General features: G+C 52.5%; 1 protein-coding gene across 2 annotated transcripts; it reads left to right on the forward strand.

The window, feature by feature from the left end:
* Positions 1-2,555: 2,555 nt before the first annotated feature.
* On the forward strand, positions 2,556-21,103 carry TFAP4 (transcription factor AP-4). Of its 2 annotated transcripts, none has more exons than XM_032970086.2 (7): positions 2,556-3,175; positions 10,877-11,045; positions 11,644-11,742; positions 13,541-13,717; positions 14,143-14,367; positions 15,343-15,474; positions 15,612-21,103. In XM_032970086.2, exons 1-7 carry the CDS (start codon positions 3,081-3,083, stop codon positions 15,930-15,932), a joined length of 1,218 nt encoding a protein of 405 aa, XP_032825977.2. In that variant the 5' UTR covers positions 2,556-3,080; the 3' UTR covers positions 15,933-21,103. The 2 variants fall into 2 exon arrangements, with proteins under 2 accessions (XP_032825977.2, XP_075929846.1); XM_076073731.1 differs by lacking the exon at positions 2,556-3,175 and adding an exon at positions 3,989-4,176.
* The last annotated feature ends 734 nt before the right edge of the window (positions 21,104-21,837 follow it).

Here is a 21,837-nt window from a genome sequence, read left to right on the forward strand (position 1 = left end):
CGCCGCGCGCGCGCACCAATTTGGCTTGCGCATGCGCTTCGGCCGCCATCTTGGTCGGGGGTGGTTTGTGGTGGGGGTTAGGTAACTGTCGCTGGCAACACAGCCGGTGGTCGTGACGTGCCGGGCTGTGACGTCACCCTCCCTCACGGAGAGTCACGCGGACGGAGGCCCCCCCCCCGTCCGAACCCCTTACCAAGATGGCTGCCTTCGTGTCGATCTTGGCAGCGGCAACGCACGTGGTCGGCGTGTGTGGCGTTCGTTACAAAGGGGACGGCGTGCGGGCAATTCCCCCCCCACCCACCGCCCACCCCTCGCCTCCCCGGCACCACGAGGGCGGAGGCGCCATTTGCGGTGGTCGCTCATTGAAAGCAGCGCCCGCACGCCCGCCCATCCCTTTCGTTTACATTTCCCCCCTCCTCCAACACCACCACCGTCATTGCTCACGATGGCCCAGCCTCCTCCTACATCCACTCACTACAAACCACCAACCCACACACCATCATCAACCACTCGACAGCCCTGCAAACAGTCGCCGCAGCCGCCGCCTTCGCCATTCACTCGCGGCAATTGAGCTCCGTTCCCGCCTTCCAAGGGCCGTGACCGTGCGACGCAACGCGCGTGATGCGGACAGAAGGGCGGCCTCTGCTAAGTGTGTGTGTGTGGTGTTGCGAGTGATAAAAGCAGGGAGGGAGGGGGGGAGGGAGAGTGGCTTAGGCTGGGCTTGTCGTCGTTGTTGTGAGGGCAAATGAACTCCCCACCCACCCACACCCTCCGAAGCCACGAGGCGAGGTCTCCCCACACGCTGCAGTAGCAGCAGCAGTCGTAGTCGGGATCCCTCCGCGCAGCTGACGCATTCTGCGTGCGAGCTCGGTTACATCATGGATGGCGATGGATGTAGGCGGGGAGAACATGCAGACGAATCCTCATTGCGAGTTGTTTATTTCTTTTATTATTATTTTTAAAAATTCACATCGCTTTTTGTTTGAACGATATTAATCGGTAAATACCGCGGTACGTTCTGTGCGATTTGTTTTTTTTAATTGGGAGGTTTGTACGAGACGGGTTATACATTGGGTGTTTGTGTGTGTGGGTTTACACATACGGTTGGAAAAATAATTTCAATTAGTAGCGGCCACGATCAATCCACTGCTGGATGAAGCCCCCCCCCCCAAGCACCATCATCATCATTCACGATCCTGCTACATATGGTCCACCTGCAATCACCACGAGAGATGATTTTAATCGATCAAGTCTTTAACCACGTGGACGTGAATCTAGGACGCGTTACATCCCGGACATTTAGATAGACCTCCAAGCATTTCCGAATAACTAATAATACAAATAAATATACACATTAACAAACAAAAAACCTGCCCTCTAAACATGCGAAATAGAGTCTGAAACGAAACCCTTATGCGCTGGGCTTGGGGTGGTGGTGGTGGCATTTTAACAATGAGATGTTCGTCACAGCTTTTACAAACGTATTTGACGTAAACAGTATTCTTGGGTATTTCGGTAAAGTCAACGTAGCTATGTTAAAAAAATAACCAAAAAAACTACGACGTTTCGATCGCAACACAAGCGGGTCGTCTGCAGGATTTGTTTTAATCTACGTGGTGGTGACTTTACGGAAAGACCCAAGAATATGAATTCCCGCAGTCACGAAAGCTTTAAGCGAAGATTTAACCGACGTAAAAAGAGTGTTTGAGAGAACAAGAATTAAGATGCAATACAAAAAAATAATACCCCGTGTGCTTAATTAAGCAGGGACAAACGTGTTTCGGCTCAGCTTCACACTCTATTCTATCGTTTGTTTTGTTGTTTTTGTAAATGTCACTATAAACCTTCATCTATCGAGACTATCACCTTTATAATACATATTTATCGCGACCACCCGCAGCTGGCGGGCAGGTGACATGAAAATTAAAGTGTTGGATGTGTTTTTTTGTATCGTGTTGAGATAGATCATTTGAAATCAGGGGAGGTGCATCACCATCATCATCATCATACCGTGTCAACTCATTCGATGTCACCCCGTATTCTTGTACGGAATAAATTTAGTTTTTCAGGTCCACGCGGCGTACTAGCCGTTTTAATACTGGCAACAACAAAAAAACACATTTGTGTACGTGTTTCTCCCTTGCGATGGGACTGTTTATGGGATAAACGTCGAAGACGTTTAAGGGAACGTGGTGACCCGATAAAGCTCCGAATTTGCCTATGTGACACCGTCATGGGTTGCGAGCTACGCCAAACAAACAAACAACACCACCACCGTCAACCCCGCCATCAATTGGTGACCCACACAAATCCACGACCATTAAAATAAAAACTAAACCCCCACTGCCACCAGCAGCACCACTACCACCGCCAGCAGCACCAGCAATGTAGTGCTTTGTTTACACGCGGGCCGTGCGTGCGGACGCACACACGGCCCGGGGGGCCCGACGGGGGCGGTGCTGCGGCTCGAGCCAGCTGTTTCCCGCCATTTTCGGGGCCTCTCCCTCCTCTCTCTCTCTCTCCCTCCTCTCTCCCCTCTCTCTCGCCGCGTGTGTCCCCCCCCCCCAACACCCCCAACACCCCCCCCCCCAAAGCCACGCCGTGCTCGCGTCGTTTCTACTACCAGCAGCAACAGCAGCAATAGTGTCAGTCGTCAAAGTGTCTCAGCGGAACCGTCGCTGAGTGAGTTGCGAGAAGGGAGCAGCGGCAGCAGCAGCAGCACAACAGAGAAGAAGGAGAAGTAGCGAGGCTGGGTTAGTCCGCTAGTAGTTGCATTTAGATGCAGAAGTAGCGGCAGCAGCAGCAGCACAAGTAGCAGTAGCAGCAGCAACAGCTGCATCGACAGTGTCCAGCGGGCAACAGCTGAAAGCGTTCGAGCCGGTGGGTCATTAGTTGAACCAACATCGGCTGCAAGCAGCGCGACAGCTTCAGCACCATCACCATCATCAGCAGCAGCAGGAGGAGGAGGAGCGGCAGCAGCAGCATCAGCGGCGGCTGCTGCTGCGGCTGCTTCCCTGGCTGCTGCTTTTGCTGCCGCCTCCCCGTCGACGCGCCGCGCCTCCTCCTCCTCCCCCGGCAAAATGGCCTACTTCGTGGTGCCCTCGGAGAACGCGGCGGCGGCGGCGCTGGGAGACTTTCGCAAGGCGGAGCAGGAGGTCATCGGCGGCCTGTGCAGGTCGGTCGGTCGTTGTTGCGTTGCCGTTTCGAGTTGCGTGCGACACGGCATAGAGAGAGAGAGAGAAAGTGTTGACGAGAGGAGGAAGGCTGGGGGGGGGGGGTAGCGCACGCCGTTGCGCGCGCGCGTTGCGCACTTTCAATATTGCGCGTGTGCTCGATTTGTAGCGGGTTGTTGTTTTGCACGGCAGAGGTGGGCATTGTTTGTTGTTGCACGCGGCAATCGAGGTATTTTCTTTTAATTTGACGGAAAGGGGGAGCATTAAGCCCCCCACCCTACTCCTTCCCCCCCCCCGCCGCCGTCGTGGTGTTGTCGTTTTAAACGCCGCCCGTCCGCCTTTGGCGCGCGATTGTGTTGAAAACATTGGCCACGTGGTGACCATGCCGCCCCCCATGTTTGTAGGGGAGAAGCGGCAGCGTTGCGGAGAGACGCGGGAGGGAGGAGAGATCGTGTTTGTATAGACGTGGCCGACAGGGAGTTGAGGCGATGTTGTAGAGAGGTAAATGTGTAGCAAGGTTGTTGTTGGTGGGAGATTAGAAGATGAGCGGCCAGTGACGAGATGGCGAGGAAGGGGGGGGGTGTGGATCGTGTTACGGAGATTTTGTGTAGGGAGAAATGGGACGCTTGAAGAGAGAGCAGGCGCAGATGGGAGTCTGGGGAAGAGAACGGATATTTTTTTTGGGGGGGGGGGGGTAGCGAGGAGGATGGAATGTAGTGGGAGAGGAGAGATGAGTGAGAAAGTGGAGAGCAGGGGGAGAAGGGACGGCGAGCAGGAGTACACTGGAGGGGTGAGCGATGTAGGGGGGGGGGTGGACAAAGCGGCAAGAGATGTACCGTAGAGAGCACGCCGGAGAGATGGAAGGGCGAGCGGGAAATGAATGTGTTCATGGGGGGCAGCAGAGTGCGGAGCTGGGGAGGAGAGGAGCACGTGGCGGAGGAGAGCGCGCGGGGAACGTGAAGAGCGTGGGACCGCGTGTCGGGAGAAGGGAAAGAGAATGCAGGTGGGGGGGGGAAGAGCTTTCCATATGTCAAGTGCGAGAGAGAAGCGTTGTTCAATTAGCCCGTCTTGCACGATTGCACGAGGCCGCTTGCGTGGGAAACACGTGCCGCAGCTACTGCTGCATCAGCAACGATGGCGATGACAAAACACGTGGTGGGCGCAGCCCACATTGCATGGAAATTCCATGTTACTCTGGCCAGGAATAGATTTCCCGCCCACGCGTTGGCTTTTAATTTTACCGCGGATCAATCAATGATGTTGATGAATGATTGGGGCCGAGTTTCACCATCGGTCTGGTGTGTTTTGCAGCCTCGATGCAATGAGTGCTCTATAGGGTTGACCTCCGACATGTACGCAGACACGCACGTGTGTAACTACTGTCATCCAGTGGGGAGAATGGTGCTAAGTGTAGTTGTCTACGGCTTGTTGTAGTGGCGACACGTGCTGCTTTGGGGGTCTTTGCGTCTGGTTTGACTTGAGCACGCAGGGGGGGGAGGAGGGATACGGGTGGTTCCATAGCAATGCAGAATAACTTGCTCCAACATGGACGAGTAAGGATACTAAAACAAGATATTTTTTAATAATATATAATCAACCGCACTTGGTATTAAGTGTCATTATTGAAGCCACTCGTACGCACCTTTACTCAATATGCGCACGGAAGCTAATCAGAGTTCGGCGCTTGTTAGCTGCATGGATGGGTAAACAGTCTAGGAATAACAGATGCTGGTGTAGGCTTGGAAGGTGGCAGTATATGGATTTATTCCAAAAACATTTGTTGTTTGGTTTCCTTTCAAGTGAAGTCCGTGACACTCGTTAATGGAATTGACCAACCATCCCGGTGCAGTATCTTCTTGCACGACGAGTCTTGAGACTCGTTTGCTGATGTGTAAACATTGCTTTATTGCGGTGGTATAAGTTATACAGCCACGCTCTCTTGCTGGGGTTGGTATCTCAAGTATTATGTACCGTTTGCAACAGGTTATTTACAATAACGGGGGTGGTTGTCATTGAGCGTCTAGAGAAATATAATTTAGTTGAAAGAGGTTTACATCGAGTCAAATCCTACATTTACGCATTGCGATGGTAGTTTTAGAAAGTATTTTAAGACCGATTTATAAAATTATAAGACGCTTCGGAAATAAAGAATCGGCCCAAACTTGTTACCAGTGTTTAAAGTTATACAAACTGGTCACACCTCTACCGGATTACTAGACGCATCCTCAGTTTTTGCTATGGGAAAGTGGATCTTATAAGTCCCGTCTTGATAGACGCATTCCATTCAAGCCTCATTTATATTTAAATACAATTGATTTAAGACGCCGTAAACAACTGAAGTTATTTGTACAAGTGAATTGATGTCTCATACATCCAATTATAGATGGGGGGGGGGTCAATGGGCAGGGTTTTTTTTATACAGTATATGTAAAAAACTATTCAGCTAAAACTTACTCCGAAATATCCGATCTGGTAATAGTCCGTACCAAAAGGACGATTTTTTTAACTGAATATTTTTGGTGCAAAGCCGTCCCACGCGATACGCGTCTCGACGAAATGGGCATTGTGCCGGCTTCTCTCGCCCGGGAGGAGATCTCCAATTGCCGCCGGTGAAATAGTTTGCTTAGTCGGACAAGTATTGGACAAAATGAGACGATTGGAAAGGGGGTGGTGGTGGTAGGGGGGGAGAGAGAAACTTTGGTTAGCAGCAGCAAGCAAGCACGTGGACTGGGGCAGCCAGCGGGTGTGGAGCCTGTAAATGAATGGGAGAAGGAGTGGCGCCGCTCGTGGGTTGGGCAGAAGGAGATTTTGCTGCTGCAGCTGTGCCCCTCCTATTGCCTTCCTCCTCCCTCTCCTCTCCCGTCCGGAGTGGCCCAGCCCTCTGCAGTTGTAACTCGCGGTTTCCAGGACACACCGGGGGAGGGAGGGAGGAGGAGGGTTGAGAGAGAGAGAGCGGGAAAGGCGCGCGCACGTGCAGCGCCTGAATAGGGGCCCATCCATTTAGTGCGTACGCATGGAGGGGCCCATCCATTTAGTGCGTACGCATGGAGGGGCCCAACCATTTAGTACGTACCTCATGGAGGGGCCCATACATTTAGTACGTACGCATGGAGGGGCCCATCCATTTAGTACGTACCTCATGGAGGGGCCCATCCATTTAGTACGTACGCATGGAGGGGCCCAACCATTTAGTACGTACGCATGGAGGGGCCCATCCATTTAGTTCGTACGCATGGAGGGGCCCATCCATTTAGTGCGTACGCATGGAGGGGCCCATATATTTAGTGCGTACGCATGGAGGGGCCCAACCATTTAGTACGTACGCATGGAGGGGCCCATCCATTTAGTACGTACGCATGGAGGGGCCCATCCATTTAGTACGTACGCATGGAGGGGTGAGAGGGGGTTAACCCAAATGCGTACGCTTGCGTATGGGGGAGAGGGGGGGGGAGGTCTACTGACAATGTTACGTACGATAATAATTTGTCGACATTGGCATTCGAATGAGTTGGATAGCCCGGCGGTGGACTATCTGTTTGCTTAAACACGTTAATATTATACATCGTTGATCGTTTCTGTGTGGATTAAATATCGGCCGTTCTATAGGATTCGGGGAGGGAGTAAAAAGTACGCGTGCGTACAGGGAGAGGGTCAAGTTTTGACAGATTTTTGCGTACGTACTAAATGGATGGCCCCCATAGGATGATTTTAAGAGGAGCAGAGAGCGGGGTTGGTGTGTGTGGGTCTGCGCGAGTGGTGTGGGCATGACACGGTGCAAGCATGGGCTAGAGCGATGTGTGGTAGAGTGGTGTAGATTAGCAGCGTGGGTGTACATGGCTAACAGGGATAGAGTGGTGTGGTTCTGATCGAGTGGAGTGTGAGTGGGGGAGCATGGCTGGTCGAGGCCATAGCGGTGTGTGCTTATGAGTAGATTGGTGTAGGTTTATTTATATGTGGTGTGTATCGGGATGGGGTAGGCTACAGTGGAGTGTGCTTGCAGGAGTGGTGGGGGGGGGAGTAGTTGGAGTCGGCTAGAGCCGTGTCAATCTATGATCGGTCGTGTGATGGGTTTGTGGCTCTCGGGGTAGGATAGGCAATGGCTGGCAGGCTACAGTGCTGCAGGTCGCGTCTCTAGAGATCGGTGTTCTTCTCATTGCAAGGCCCGCGGGCCACTGGCGGCCCCTGATGGCCTTTAGCGCGGCCCCCGACAGTACACAAATGTGACCCCCCCCCCATCATCATGCTGCTGTCAAACCCCAATGGGTTCAAATGTGTGGCGGCCCTCGGACTGATGATGTCTTATCCGCGAAAGTGGGGCTCCATTCTCTGAAAATTCGCTAAGAACACTGGGTGGGAGTGGGGGGGAGTGAGTGGAGGTGTTGCGGTTCGCGTCTCCGTACTGAGTTGGGGGGGTGAGGGGTGATGTGCCGTGGGGGTGATGTGCCGTGGGGGTGATGTGCCGTGGGGGTAATGTGCCGTGGGGGTGATGATGTGCCGAGCAGCGCGCGTGGCGCCCCCTCTAGGCCGCGCAACGTGCGGAGCCAGAGCTGATGGAAGCTCCCGCCACGTGACCGGGGAGGGGGGCCGTGGAGGGGCGGGGTAGGGGGCGGGTGACGTAGGGGGGGAGCGGCCGTGGGTTGGGGGGCGTGTGACGTGGGGGGGGGGCGACCGTGGGTAGGGGGAGTGGCGGAGCGGCCGTCAGTTGTGGGGGGGGGGGTGTGACGTGGGGGGGGGTGTGACGTGGGGGGGAGGGGGGAAGCGGCCGTGGGTTTTGGGGGGGATGACGTATGGGGGGAGGGGGGCAGCGGCCGTGGGTTGGGGGGGGGGATGACGTATGGGGGGAGGGGTCGTGGGGGTGTGTGACGTGCGGGGGGGGTATCCCCCCTTTAACTGTCCGCGGCCACATGGCGGATGAGTCACCGTGGGTGCTGTTGCCACTTCACGAGGGATGGGGGGGGGGGCCTCTCCTAGCCGAGTGCCGACAGTCTCGTAAAGGGAAAGCGGCAGCAGTAGTCTCTCATTGTGACGTTCAATGGACGGGCTCCCGTATTGTTTGTTGCACGGAGTTGCCCCTCGTCAACAACATCTGTTCGTCCAAAGTAGCAAATTGTGTTGTTTACAAGCCCGCATTTTTTTTTCTGCTGAACGTGACCACAAAAGGTGGAATTGTGCGCGTAGGTTGGGTGAGGAGGGGGGGGGTCTTATAGAATTGGTTTGCGTTGAATGAACGAATACTGCTGGATATTGTCTGTCGGGAAAGCTGACGCGCTTAAATAATGTGTTTTTAATGTTGGCGGCCCGTTACCAGAGTTATGGATTACGTTCATTTTAAGGAAAGCATCGTTTGTTATCCCCGGTGCAAGGCAGAACAACGTCGATGCAAGTTGTTGGAAGGCTTGTGTCTGCTACCCAAGCCCCGAGCCGGCGGTCCCGTGGACGATGCGGCCACAATCTGCAAATTATTAAGCTGCTGCTGCTGCCTGGTTCGGCCCAAACACTCACGCGTAATTATTATCAGTCCATGACGACACGAGGAGTCCCCAATACAATACACAAAGGTCCCAATGGCTCATTGATGCGCAGAGTTGGCAGCAAATTGTGACCGGTGAGCATTCATTTAATACCCGAGGGTGTGAATACATAACATAAATAGCAGCAGCAGCACCACCAAGGATGTGCTGCTGTTGGATGGGAGATCCTCACAGCTGCGCACGCCGGCTTTCAGATTTCAAAAAGGGGGAGCGAGATCTGTTGTCATGCAGGTGCTAGGGGGATCATAATATCGCATGATCGTGAGAGGAAGGCGATGGTCTCGTGGAGGCTTTCATCCAGCGGTGGATTAGCCATGGCTGATGACGAAATGAGCAACAAAGATACGCTGGGAGGGGGGGGGGATAGCAGGGGGGGGGGGGGGTGGTGTGAGGTCGGGCCTTTGCCCCACTCACTGTGGAATAAGCTACAGGTGGCTTTCAAGGTCCCAAGCAGCACAAGGCCTAGGGGGTGTGGAGGAGGAGTCCTCCATGGTGCTGCTGCTGTTGGGGCTCTCAGTGGCACGGGCTTTGTCTCAATGAACCTTATATACCCCGCATGAGCAGTAAACGCCCCCCCCCCCCACGTGTGTGAAGCCACCTTTGCTGTTTAACATCGAGCTGATGCACCTGTCACAGTCACGTGACTGTACCACCTACTTCACAAAGTACCGCTGCGCATGTGACGAATGGCCCCGTGAGCATTCTCTAGGCACGGTTGTTCGGAGCGTTTTTTGCCAATCGGCTTGTCTTTTAGCTATTGGACCAACACGCAGCTTATTGGTACCACTCAGGGTGGCAAATGCGAATAAATATTTAGATTTACTTTGTATCCTTAGGTTAGAAATACGTGTGCTAGCAAGGTCACAGTGATAGCTGCTTTTGTGGCACGTTAAAGGGAACCGTATTCTTGGTTCTTTCGGTAAAGTCACGTAGAAGGGAAACAATAAAATAATAAAAATATAAAACAATAAAATTCTCACGACGTTTCGACTGCAACACAAGCAATCATCACCAGGTGTGAAAACCACAACAAGAAAATTTGAAAAAAGTGACGGTTTTTTTAAATTAAAATTTAAAGGGAACCGTAGTACACTTTATGGAGAACATCGTTTTGGTAAGGGAAAAAAATGCAATATGAAACGTCCGCAGAAGAGGCCAGTAAATAGGAAAGACTGTCGACAAAACAGTTTAGACGCTAGGCGTTCTGCCCATGGTGGACACTGCCCATGGTGTATATACTAGCGTATATATATTCTCCGGTGGTACCGACCAACTTAATCATGTATTATAGTTTATTTGGGGTGTTGGCAAGATGTTAACTACCTCGCCTGGTATGCAGAAGGTCGTGGGTTCGATCCCCACCCTGACGCCTGTTGAATATTTGGAGTTGGCGTGTCTCTCTCCCCGTGGTCACGTGAATTTTTCTCCAGGTCCTCTGTTTTTTTCTTCCTCATTTAGAAACTTGCGTTTTGAATATTTGGCTGCGATACATTTCCGGAGTATAAGCCACTTCGTTGAGCTATCATTTGTGGCCAGGTCGCTTATGCAAAAATAGCTTTATAGCTCAGTGGGCCTTACCTGGTCAGATAAAAATTGTTTAAGAAAAAAATAGTTGAGGTTTACTTTAACCTGCTTGGTTCATGAGCCAAGTGGCATGTTTCATTTTCATGACACATCACCTGCCATGTTTTATGGTTTATGTGTTAGAGTTAATCACTTGAAAAAAATGAATGTGACAGAATGCTAGTTTATGAAGATGTTTACCTCATGCCATGGATTTAACAATTCACTGATTGATACGAATTGTTATGCTAATCTTACATACTTCAAATTGTGCTTGTAAAAAAAATTCCGATCAAAACATTTTTAGCACTCTTTTAAAATGCACACTGCTATAAATGTATGTGCACACGTACACAAAGGCTGTACGTTTGCATCTTGGCCCAGATTTGTGACCTTAGATCATGTCCCTGAATGACAAATTGGAGAATTGTGACCCGCCCCCTGATCGTGACCTTAAATGGTAACCCTGGAATTGTGACAGTCCACCGAGTCGTTTGCGCGTCTCTCGGAGAGATGCTGTGCGTCTCGCCTAGACTCGCTGCGTCTCACCGAGACGTCTCTCACCACTGTCTCACCGAGACGCTGCGTGTCTCACCGTGCGTGTCTCAGCCTGGGTAACGTGTCGGCGGGCTCCCCCGAGAGCCAGCGCGACACGGAGCGGCGCATCCGCCGCGAGATCGCCAACAGCAACGAGCGCCGCCGCATGCAGAGCATCAATGCCGGCTTCCAGTCGCTCAAGACCCTCATCCCGCACACGGACGGCGAGAAGCTCAGCAAGGTACGCACCCATCGGCGTGCGCATCTCTGTGTTTGTGTACCGATGACTGGTAGCAGCGGTGTCACGACCTGCCTCAGAGTCGCTAACTCTCGACGAGAGAGGAGCAGCTCATCAACTAGCAGGCGCTCATTTTTTTTTATCGCAAACATGATTAATCTGCAACCCGGATAATACGCCCATGGGTTACAAGTTAAACAGATTGTTTTGAGTTTATCCGTTGAGATACCAATAAGACGCTGAGCACTGTCAGTTCGCACAGGTGTCTTTATTTTTGTAGCTTTTTTTCACACGTTGAAATGTTTAGTAATCATCAGGCATGTTCCGCGCGTAACAACGTAAGGGAGGCGGGTACTGCGGTGGGTTTGGGAGGACTTTGTGTTCGCGAAAACCCCGCCGTTGTATGTAGGGGAATGACGGTGTGGCCATTGGTGCAACTTGTCATTTTCCCAGCAACCCAGGTTCAATTCGTCGGCGTAATTTATACGACGACTTCAACGATTCGCTACAATTCTCGAGCTCTCGATAACGTCGCGTCAAACTGCAACGCCAGAGAATCGATTTAACTACAAAAGCCACACCGACTGTTTCCGTGCCGCAGGCCGCCATCCTGCAGCAGACGGCGGAGTACATCTACTCGCTGGAGCAGGAGAAGACGCGGCTACTGCAGCAGAACGCTCACCTCAAGCGCCTCGTGCAGGTGAGGGGCGAAAGCAGCGCGCGGGGAAAACCGTGCTGATAACCCGGCTCCTCCCCTACGGGCAGCGAGTCGGCAACAGGATTAATGTTGTGGGGAACCTTCCACGGCAGCAGGATCGGGGGGGTGGGGGGGATGGGAACTTGTTTCTTTATCGAGAGCCGAGTTGGCGTTGTCACGCGCCACGGCCTCACTGCTGCAAGAGGCCCCGAAGATTAGACAACGGTGTTGTTGCCAGGTAGAAAATATTCCCCCCCCCTACGACCCAATTAATGTGACCTAGTTGCTTGCAGTGATGCGTGAGTATGCAGTTTGCAGGCCACTTTAAAAAAAAAGTTGCCACTGAACCGTGTGATACAAAGTCGCGCGCTGTATGAAACGAGGTCGCGGGCCCGTACCTGGGCCCCAGGGTTGAAGCCTCCTGCTTATTTCTGCAGGAAATTATGGGAGGATCTGATGACAAAAAGCCGTGAAATAATTTGTTGACACGGGTGAGCCATGAGGCGTCGATGAAAATTAAGTTTGACACACACGACTCATTTGTGGCGTTAAACGTGCCCGCGTTTAACGACCGTTTCCCGAGCGGGCGATAAGTTGTACCTAATTGGGCTCTCATCAGATTGAATGAAGTGCATTACGTTTACTGATTTGGAATGACGTTCGGCTGGGGAAATGCTGTGAAAGGCACGTGACCGGTGGTAGTTTCCAGTCGTGAGCAGCAGGGGGCGCGCTCGCTCCATCGCTCGCATGGACACGTGGTTCGGGTTCTTTAGTGCAGCCGTTCCATTGGTTAATTGCTCCAGCCACTTATGAACGCAAGATCCTTACCATTGCGCCGCTAAGAGAAATGGCTTGGAGGTTTTGGTTCGGAGCTGCAGTTTGGATTTGCGTACTCGGGTGATGCGTCTGGATGGATTAGCATATAATTAAAATGTGACGGTAAGGTTTAATTACGCACTGTTGCTGGTGCATTGAACTGGTAACACTGTAACACGATTTTTGTTCCTGGGTAGTAAGTGATATTTTCTTAATTGCTTATGCCTAAAAAGTATAGAAAATGGCTATTATTATTCCCCACAAACTTTGCTTTTGCGACCAGGACTTTATGTGAAGGAATGACACAAATGCATATCACGTTTTCTCATTGAAAATTGCTACATTTCAAAATATCACTGTCCTGGTTTGTGGGGAATAATAGCCATTTTCTGTACTTTTGGAGGCATAAGCAATTAGGAAATAACACTTACTACCCAGAAACAAAATATATATTTTTGTTACACTGATATATAATCGGTAGAGTAATCGATTACTATAGCTGGATATCCCAGCTCGAGTTGTCTCACCTCTACCAACATTGTAGCCTCCGTGAGTGCCACGGTGGTGAGATTTAAAATACCTCGCCTGGGATACAGGAGGTCGTGGGTTCAATCCCGACACTGGTGCCTGCTGTATATTTGTAGTTTACATGTCTCTCTTTCCCTGTGGTCGCGTGGATTATTCTCCGGGTCTTCCGGTTTTTCCCTCCACATTTAGTATTTGGCTGCTATAAATTTGTACGTGATAAGCCACTTAAGTTGAGCTACCATTTATGATGGTCAGGTCGCTCCTGAAAAAGAGGTAATGTCGCTCAGTGGGCCTTACCCGGCCAAATAAATAGTTGTTGAGTTGGAACAGATGAGTGCACCTCCGATCAATCAGCGTGTTTGGCGACGTACAGTGCTAAAGGAGTTCAACGTGCGTACTGGTGCGATCGTCTCGCCGTCTGCTTGTACGTGCGCGTTCGTCCGTGCGTGTCACGCAGGAGTGCGACGGAGGCTCGCCGCTCCGGGCGCGACGCGGCGCGGAGGAGCGCGACGAGGGGATCGGCTCGCCGGACATCCTGGAGGAGGACAAGGCCGAGGAGCTGCGACGTGACCTCCTCGAGTTGCGCGCCTCCCTCGACAAGGAGCGGCGCCTGCGTCTCCTCCTGCAGGAGCAGGTGGGACCGTGGGGGGACGGAGGAATGGGGGGGGGGGGGGGGTGCTTGCACAGGTATGTAGAAGGGAGGGCAGGCGGGCAGAGGGAAAGACGCTTAGGGGACGAGAGTTAAGGGTGCCTGGAGTGGACACAGTTTGGAGGGGGTTCGTGCCGATTCCACTTGGTGGTTTTGGGGCGGGGAGCTCCCCGGGGGCGTAAGGATTGGCGCGACTCTGGCAGCTCGGTGACTTAACATCGTGGTGGGTGCAGTGGCCGCTGGTGCCTGCAGGGGTCACTTGATTCTCATAACGTGCAATGTACACGAATCCAGAAATGTGGATTCTTATGCGCGAGGGCGCCGCGCGTATCTGTGTACTTCTGCCCGTGCGTGCGTGTGCGTGTTTGCAGTTGCGGGCGTTTATTTTGTTTGTTGCCCGGGCTGAGCAGGTGCGCTCAATGGAGGCTCAGCTGTACCCGGAAAAGCTGAAGGGAATCGCTCAGCAGCTGCAGATACAGCCACCCCACCGGGACACGGCGCTCCGGATCGACCCGCAGCAACAGCAGCAGCAGCAGCAACTACAGATTCACATTCAGCAACAGCAGCAGCACGTGCTGCAACAGCAACAGCAGCACATCCTAGGACACAAGCTACAGCCGCAGCGTTTATCGGAGGTGCGTGTGCTTGTGTGTTTGTGGTGTCGGGGTTTGTGGTGTTGGATCGGTGTTGGTGTGTCGGTGTTTATGTCGGTGTGTGCGCACTCTTTGAGGTCTGCACGTGCACATTAGGGCATGTAAATTATGCAGCCCGGGTCTCTCCCGGACTAAATCTACTGGACACCTGTGAAAAAGAGCTTCATATTCTTGGTTCTTTCGGTAAAGTCACGTAGAAGGGAAATAATAAAATAATACAAATGAACCGTTTCGATTGCACCATCATCATAAGGTGTGATGATTGCTTGTGTTGCAATCGAAACGTCGTGAGAATTTTATTGTTTTATTTGCATTATTTTCCCTTCTACGTGACTTTACCGAAAGAACCAAGAATATTAATCCCCTGCAGTCACGAAAGCTTTAAATCGAAAAAAGAAAAAGAGCTTTTTATAGCTCATCGGATTCCTCCAGTATAAACAAATATTCAAATTCTGAAATCCAACGCCCTGCATCACTCCTTTCCTGGCTTCACTTCTCTGTCTTCCTACCCAGGAAGCGCGTGCAACTACCAAATCCTTGTCCTCACGTTCACATCCATCCACAGCCACGCTCCTCCTCGCTGCCTCTGCAACCTTCTCCCAGCGGCTGCTTCCGCTCCCTCCACTTCACTGACTCTTGCCACCTCGATCCCAAGATCCGCTTCTCCACCATTGGCGGCCAATCTTTTAGCCGCTACGCTCTCTCCTCTGGAACTCCCCGGGCAACTTCCCCCTCTGCTCCCCCCTCTCTTTCCGTCTCTCCTTAAAACCTTCCTCTTCACCTACACGCTCTTGAGACATTGTTATTTTATAAGCGCATTACAAATTGCAGTTGTAATGGTTCACCCTCCACCCCCCCCGCACACCAGCAATTTGATCGTCATAATATGGGGTTAAGATTTTTGTTCAAGGATTGATTCGTGTGTGCGTGCGCGCGTGTGTGTGTATGTGTGTGCAGCCCCAGCAGCACCCGACGGTGATTGTTCCGGCACCGCCGCCACACCACGTCACCGTGGTAACCATGGCGCCGCCCTCCTCCGTCATCTCCAGCGCCTCCACGTCCCGGCAGAACCTCGACACCATCGTGCAGGTGACGCAGCTCTCTCCCGCTCACTCGCGACTGCGCGTGTTGCAAAAGGAAACGGCGTGCAAGGTACGCGCACGTGCGCGGTTTTACGAAGGATGGCGTATAACGGTACCGTGTGCGGCCCGCGTGTGTGGGCGTAGGCCATCCAGCACATAGAGGGGACGCACGACGGCGGGCGGCCGCTGCACGCCGTGGCGGCCGCGGCGGCCGCGGCGTCGTCATCGTCCCCGCTGCGGAGGGCCGGCTCCCCCTCGGACGAGGACGGGGACGACGCGGACGAGGGCGCGCGTAGCGAGGTCATCATCAAGCGGCTGCGGAGGCACGTGGTGGCGGCCGCGGCGGCCGTGGCGGAGGTCGAGGAGGAGGATGAAGAGGCGTCCGATCGTGGCCACGACGGGAGCCGGGTGCCGCACCGGCACGAGGGCCGCGTGGTCGTGGAGATGATCGAGCAGGCCTCGTGATGGCCGACCCCTCACCCCCCCCCCCCCGCCCGCCCACCACCACCACCGCGCGCCACGCACCGTCCCCCGCGCTCCGCGGAAACGACAAAACCAGTCGGTGGAGAAATCATTTAAGCAAACGAAAGCGGTCAAAGAAAGTGTCACTAAAACGTGGAAAGCGGACAGAAGCAGTAATGTGAAGTCTCCAGGGCAGCTCTGAAGTGCTGGAAGGGTCAGAGGGGGGGGGGGGAGGAGTTGATGCCTCGATGTCGCGCATCCGTCGTCGAGCCGAGAGCGAATGGCGGCAGCGTGGCCACGGACATGAGGTCGCACGACACAAAACACGGGAAAGAAACGTGGCGGTGGCGGGTACGCAGCCCCGCTCCCCCCCCCTCCCGCCCTCCCCCCACCACGGAAAAACGAGTTTGTATCCCCACCCAAACATTGTGATGTCTTGTCGCGCAAAACAAAAAATAGTTAAGAACCAACCACAACCCCTGATGAAACCGTGCCCCCCCCCCCACTCTCCCCACCCTCGCCTGCACTCACAGGCAGGTGCGATGCTCAGCTCGGATGTCTCTTGCGAAAATGAAAGCACTTAGATTTTGTTTTGTTTTTTTTACAAAAAAACACGCGCGGCCTACGGCTGGCGTAGGTTGACGTACAACAAAAAAAGTAAAAAAAAAATGTTATCGAGTTCCTTAGTTTGCAGTCACTGAAGGCTGTAGAGTAGCGTTTGTTAAAGTTAGGTGTAAGTCTTAATCATGCCTTGTTAGCTTATTTTAATTTTATTGTTTAAATTTTTTATGACAAACTATATTTTTGGTAAAAAAAAAGAAAGGAGAAAATAAGCTGTGCTGTTTTGAGGCTTATTTTAGTGGCCAAGCGGTTGCCTGTGTTGAAGCCAGCGCAGGTCTCTTTGAGATACTTGACGGACAAAAATGAACTAATTCGCCGACGTAGGCTGCAGCGTGAACGTCGCAAGTCGGAAACGCGTCCAGCAGACTTGGGACATTTTAGATTTTAAAATCCCGGTCTCCGATTGGGTGGTCTCTTAATCTCTACTTAACTGGCTTAATCCACAAAATGCACAATCCAACGTTTGACCTTCAGCCGCTGAGGTTTGACCTTTTTAAACTTGGCCTAGGCAGGAGAAGCAACCGGCTCCTCAACCGGAAGGCAATCCAGTGGCAGTGGTATGAAGCAAACAGTTAAAACGAAACAAATGAAAGGGACTGTAGTAGCTCTTAAGGTGCGCGAGCGGCAGGCGTGTTGTGTGCGTGTCAGCGCGAGTGCTCTGTGCCTTTGAACTCTGACATGAAGTGGAATTGGGGGGGGGGGGTTAGGCCGGCACTGGGCAGCGAGCAGTGGAGGGGGGGGGGGAGGTCGGCTATAGTGTATATTTTCTTCTGTTTCTGTGTTTCCGGCGCCGTGCGCGATTTCGCACACTGTTGTGAGCACCGCCGGATTGGTGCTACACCCATAGGGGCGTGAGGGTGGGTGGTGCCGGGGGTGGGGAAGGGGGGGGGTGTCTGCCTGCCTGCCTGTGCGAGCCTGAGTCCTAGGCACGTGTGTGTGTGTGTTACCTGGGCCACGGCGTCTACACGCTCGCTCCAGGTGTTACAGGGAACTTTTCGCTGTGCAGTTGGGAGTGGGTGGGGACTTGACTTTTAAAAATCTTTGTTCTGTGGGCAGCGTTTGGGGGTGGGGGGGGTGCCCTCTTACCGGCGAGCCTCGAATTGAAGCGACCGCAAGGCAGAGAGGGCCCGTGCAGGTGACTGGAGTCGACTCGTTAACACTCCGGAGCTCTGGTTGCAGAAATGGCTCTTCTCTTTTGCATCTACGTTTCGTCTCCCCCGCCGGTGTTGTCATCTCGCGGTTTCGCGGTTTTAGTAATACCCATAGCTGCTGTGCGGAGGGGGAGGTTACAGCCGCTGAACCCCCCCCCCCCCAGCCCAAGCTAGCCGGCAAGAGAGGGTCTCTCAAAAAAAATCACAACTGTCGTTCTCTAAATACTGTATATTCGTCGAGCGAAGTGAATTGACACCTCGTGCTGGCTGTTGTTTGTGGCAGCGGCGGGTCGCTCCGAAACTGGTGGCGCGCTATCCCAGAGGAGTGGGGTTCCAGCAAGCTGCTTGTGAGAGGCTGCCTTGGCTTGCAGCAGGAGCTAAATGTTCCCCCCACCCACCCTCCCCACTCTCTTCGTCAACAAACTCAATTCGCCGAGTCAATACAGTATTCCCTCGTTAATTGCGAGGGATACGTTCCGGGAGATACTCGTGAATAGCAAATGTCACAGATATTGGCGTCCAAATATATATACGCGCAGTGTCTGCAGATGCTTCTTAAGCATCGAGAAGTTCTCCGATCTCATCACTTTATCTTATCACTTTCTCTCAACTCTGTCGATGCGGTCGTGTGGAGGTTTCCAGATGCAATTTGCGGATGGCGAGGAAATTCTGTACACAGCTCGGGGAGGAAGGCAAAGCGCTTGTTCCACGGTTGAGCCGATCCCCAGGTGCTGGGTCTCTGAAAGCGCGTGGTCGTACTGGGGCGTGATTGATTGAAACTTTAACCCGAGCCAGGGTTTCCTCATCCAAGAAAGAGGACTCGCGCATCTGCTAGCGAGCACAATAAAACGTGCACTGGTGACATTACGCTTTGTCGGAAGATTAAAACGGGTCGATACCGTCTTAAGTCTTGGGCGAGTTTCATCCAAGTAATGGAAAATTTGTTTTTGTGATACCAGCGGCAAAACAGCATTCGCAAGGGGAGTAAGACCGCTGGAAGGTGCACGTGCGTACATTCAATGAACTCGACACAAAGACCCAGGTTAGAGTCCACTCGCTGTCTTCGGAGCTCGGCGACCATCATTTGCCACCTTAGTTTAAATCTGGACATCTCTACCAACGAGGAGCATCGCTCCCGCAGGGGATGCTTCTCTTTGTAACATAAGGGTATATTTTTTATTAGTCCTACACCATTGGGCACCGACTACCAGTTTGGCAAGTTTGCACACATGCTGGCGCAGCGTGCCGACAAGAGGCACCGCAAACTTTATCCAGTCCTTTTGAAGTATCATGTCCAATTGCCGCAGTGGCATAGCAGGGCCGTGATCCTGAACGTGGGTCAGGCCAACACGCCGTTGTCGCATCTTGTCACGTTGCTTTACCGCTGCAAGGTGCAGTGCGTTCACACTTGTCTCTTTTAAGGCTGGTGCTCAGTCTGGATGCTGTGCATGTACAGAACGATCTCGCGGGGCTTGCAAGGTATCGGCGGGGTCTCGCCCGCGCTTCAGCGAGACTTGGGTATATTTCACAATGACGCGTGCACAAACAACTGGTTTTGTGTTCCGCCAATTCTCGCCGGCAGGAGAGAGCGCGTTTTCCTTGCAAAACCAACAGGCAGCGCTTGCGAACCTCTATCTTATCGGTCATCGTCTTTTTAATATTAATCAAATGGCAGGTAAAGTAAAACTCCCAGCCGGTGTTTTTTTTAGGTTTACATGCAGCAAGTCGAATTTCCAGAGAGCAAAAAAAAACGAAGGTCGAGGGATCTGTCGTAATTTTTAACTATCCATGGCAATTACAATTTGGATACTTTTTTTTTAATCTCCGTTCATCTTGAACTGCGAGGTCTCGCATTGGCCATCTTTGCCCTTGACACCACCGCTCTTCCCTGGCTCTTGTGTTGGAGGGTTTTTTTTTGTGAATTGCGATGCGGTTATGGAACTTCTCCGGCCACTCTTGTCGGGGTGCGTGCAAGCAGGCGTTCAGTCTCCATGTGTCATGGCCTTTTTATATATTTTTATTTTTTCAACTTAAGTGTTATTAACGTTTGAATGTTATGGTTATTCATGTTATTAACGGAGGGACACAACTCTCGACTTACCGTTAAACGTAGCAACAGTGAATCCAATCCACTTCGGCTACAGACACATTCCTAAAGAAAACGACCAGTGCTCGAACAAAATATGAAATTGCGCTTAAAAACTATTTGGGTGAGGTTTTTACAGTGAGCTCTTGCAGGTGTCTCTGCGATTTTTTTTTTGGCCTGGTTAATTGTTTTGTGGTTTTAAATCTCACTCGGGGTTTCCCCCAAATCCCTTTGCGGTGAGAACGGCGCGTGCGGTAATCCACAGCTCGCGCGGGAGATTTAAAACGAGCGGAGCGGACGCGCGAGGGATTTTTCCCTGCGTTGCCGCTCCATCGGCTCGAGCCCCCCACACCCCCCCCCCCCCCCCCAGCGCTGCTCTCGCAGGGGCGCACTCGCTATAGCGGGTGCGACGACCCGCGCGGTTTCAGTCCGCGCGTCGCGTCAAAAGCCCCACCGGAAACATTGCCGTTAAATAGGGGTTCGCATTTCCCTGGATTCTGCGAAGACCTCGGGAGTCCTGGAACCGGATCGCCGGGGATTCTTTCAGAGTGTAAAAACGTGGGATTGTCCTGGAGCGCGTGGGAGCCGCGGCCTAGGAGGAGGGGGTTTCTGCGGTAAAGAGGCCCCAGGTTTTTTTTTTTAACTGAAGTGGGAGAGGCCACGGTGTGGTTCAAAGGGGAGGGTTGGGGGGGGGGGTCTATATCCGATGGCTGTTCTCAAACCCCAGTCCTTGGTGTTGTCACCGTTGCGGCCCAGCCTGGCTTTTGGGACTTGTGGGCAGGTTGCATAAATCGGCTCAAGTGAACGTTTCTCTTACAATGACACTGCTTTAGATAGGAAAGAGACATTTTCGCTTTTGCTCGGGGCGGGGTTTATGCAACCAACCATCACCGTGCACCAGAATGCGGGAAATGAAAGTGGAAGTGCTCCTGTAGTAAAGGACTCCCACTCCCTGCAGGTGGGGGAAGAGACGACTGCCGTTTGAGAATAGCTGGTCGTGACAGCTGTCATCAACTCGGCCGCTATTGGGCCACCCCCACAAAGTTCCCGTGTTTACCAACCTCCATTCCCAATGCGGAGGAGGGGGGGGGGTTGGCGGTGCCCAATGGGCGAACTGTTGTGATGGCTGCGGGGTGGGTCCACAGTACTGGGAGTTGGCGACGGCTGCTCTGACATTACGCTGTACACACAGCACTTGCTGAATGTAGGTTGAGTCGGGCAGCAAGGAGGATAGGGCATTTAGTCCACGTATAGTACCTCTTTTTTAGTGTGTATAGCGGAGAGGATAAGTAAAATAATAAACTTTCTTTACAAAACCTGCAGTGTCCTGATTTTTGGTTTGCATTGTTGCTGTTTGCGCTCGACAGCGCGAGGTTAAGCCTCCATTCCCATCGCTCGCAGAAATCGGTGCACCCACTCCGTGTTGGAGAACGAGCTCTGGAACTACATCCGAGAGACCATTAATGTACCTGTTAGATGCACACCAGGGGGGGGGGGGGGTTTGCACCTTCCCGCATGCCGTTCGAGGAATCTGACTCGCATTATTTTGTAAGCGTCAAATAAAAGTGAGGTAAAAGGGTTTTTTTTTGGTCACTGACTTGGCTAAGACCGAGTTGCTTCAGTCGATAACTATTTACGGGCTACCAAAACCTGGATTCGAAACTCGGATCTCAAGTGCCAGCTTCGTGCTGCGACAATATTGGTCCAGTGTGTAACCTGGGCAACTTCTGCATACTTAGATATTTAAGTGTTAAACAAAAATATTAATCACTGTTCCCAACCAATCCCAAGCTCACTCCACCACGAATGCTTTACCACCCAAGTTTAATACTCTGTGAACATGAAACCCATTAACGCACAAACTGGCCAGCTGTGTACCCCCAGCGCTGCCACGAGGTTTCTCTGCTTGGGTTAATTCCCAGAATCCCGTGCCTGCTGCCTGCACAACGGCACACCACGAGGTTGTCCACCACCCTCCTCGGCACCACAACCGATGGCATCCATGGTAAGCAATGTTCTGACAAGCAAAGGAACTCGACAAAGGAGGCCG

This window comes from Petromyzon marinus, chromosome 43 (genome assembly GCF_048934315.1).
Source record: "Petromyzon marinus isolate PM22_M1 ecotype Great Lakes invasive population chromosome 43, UKy_Petmar_22M1.pri1.0, whole genome shotgun sequence".
Taxonomy (NCBI): Eukaryota; Metazoa; Chordata; class Hyperoartia; order Petromyzontiformes; family Petromyzontidae; genus Petromyzon; species Petromyzon marinus.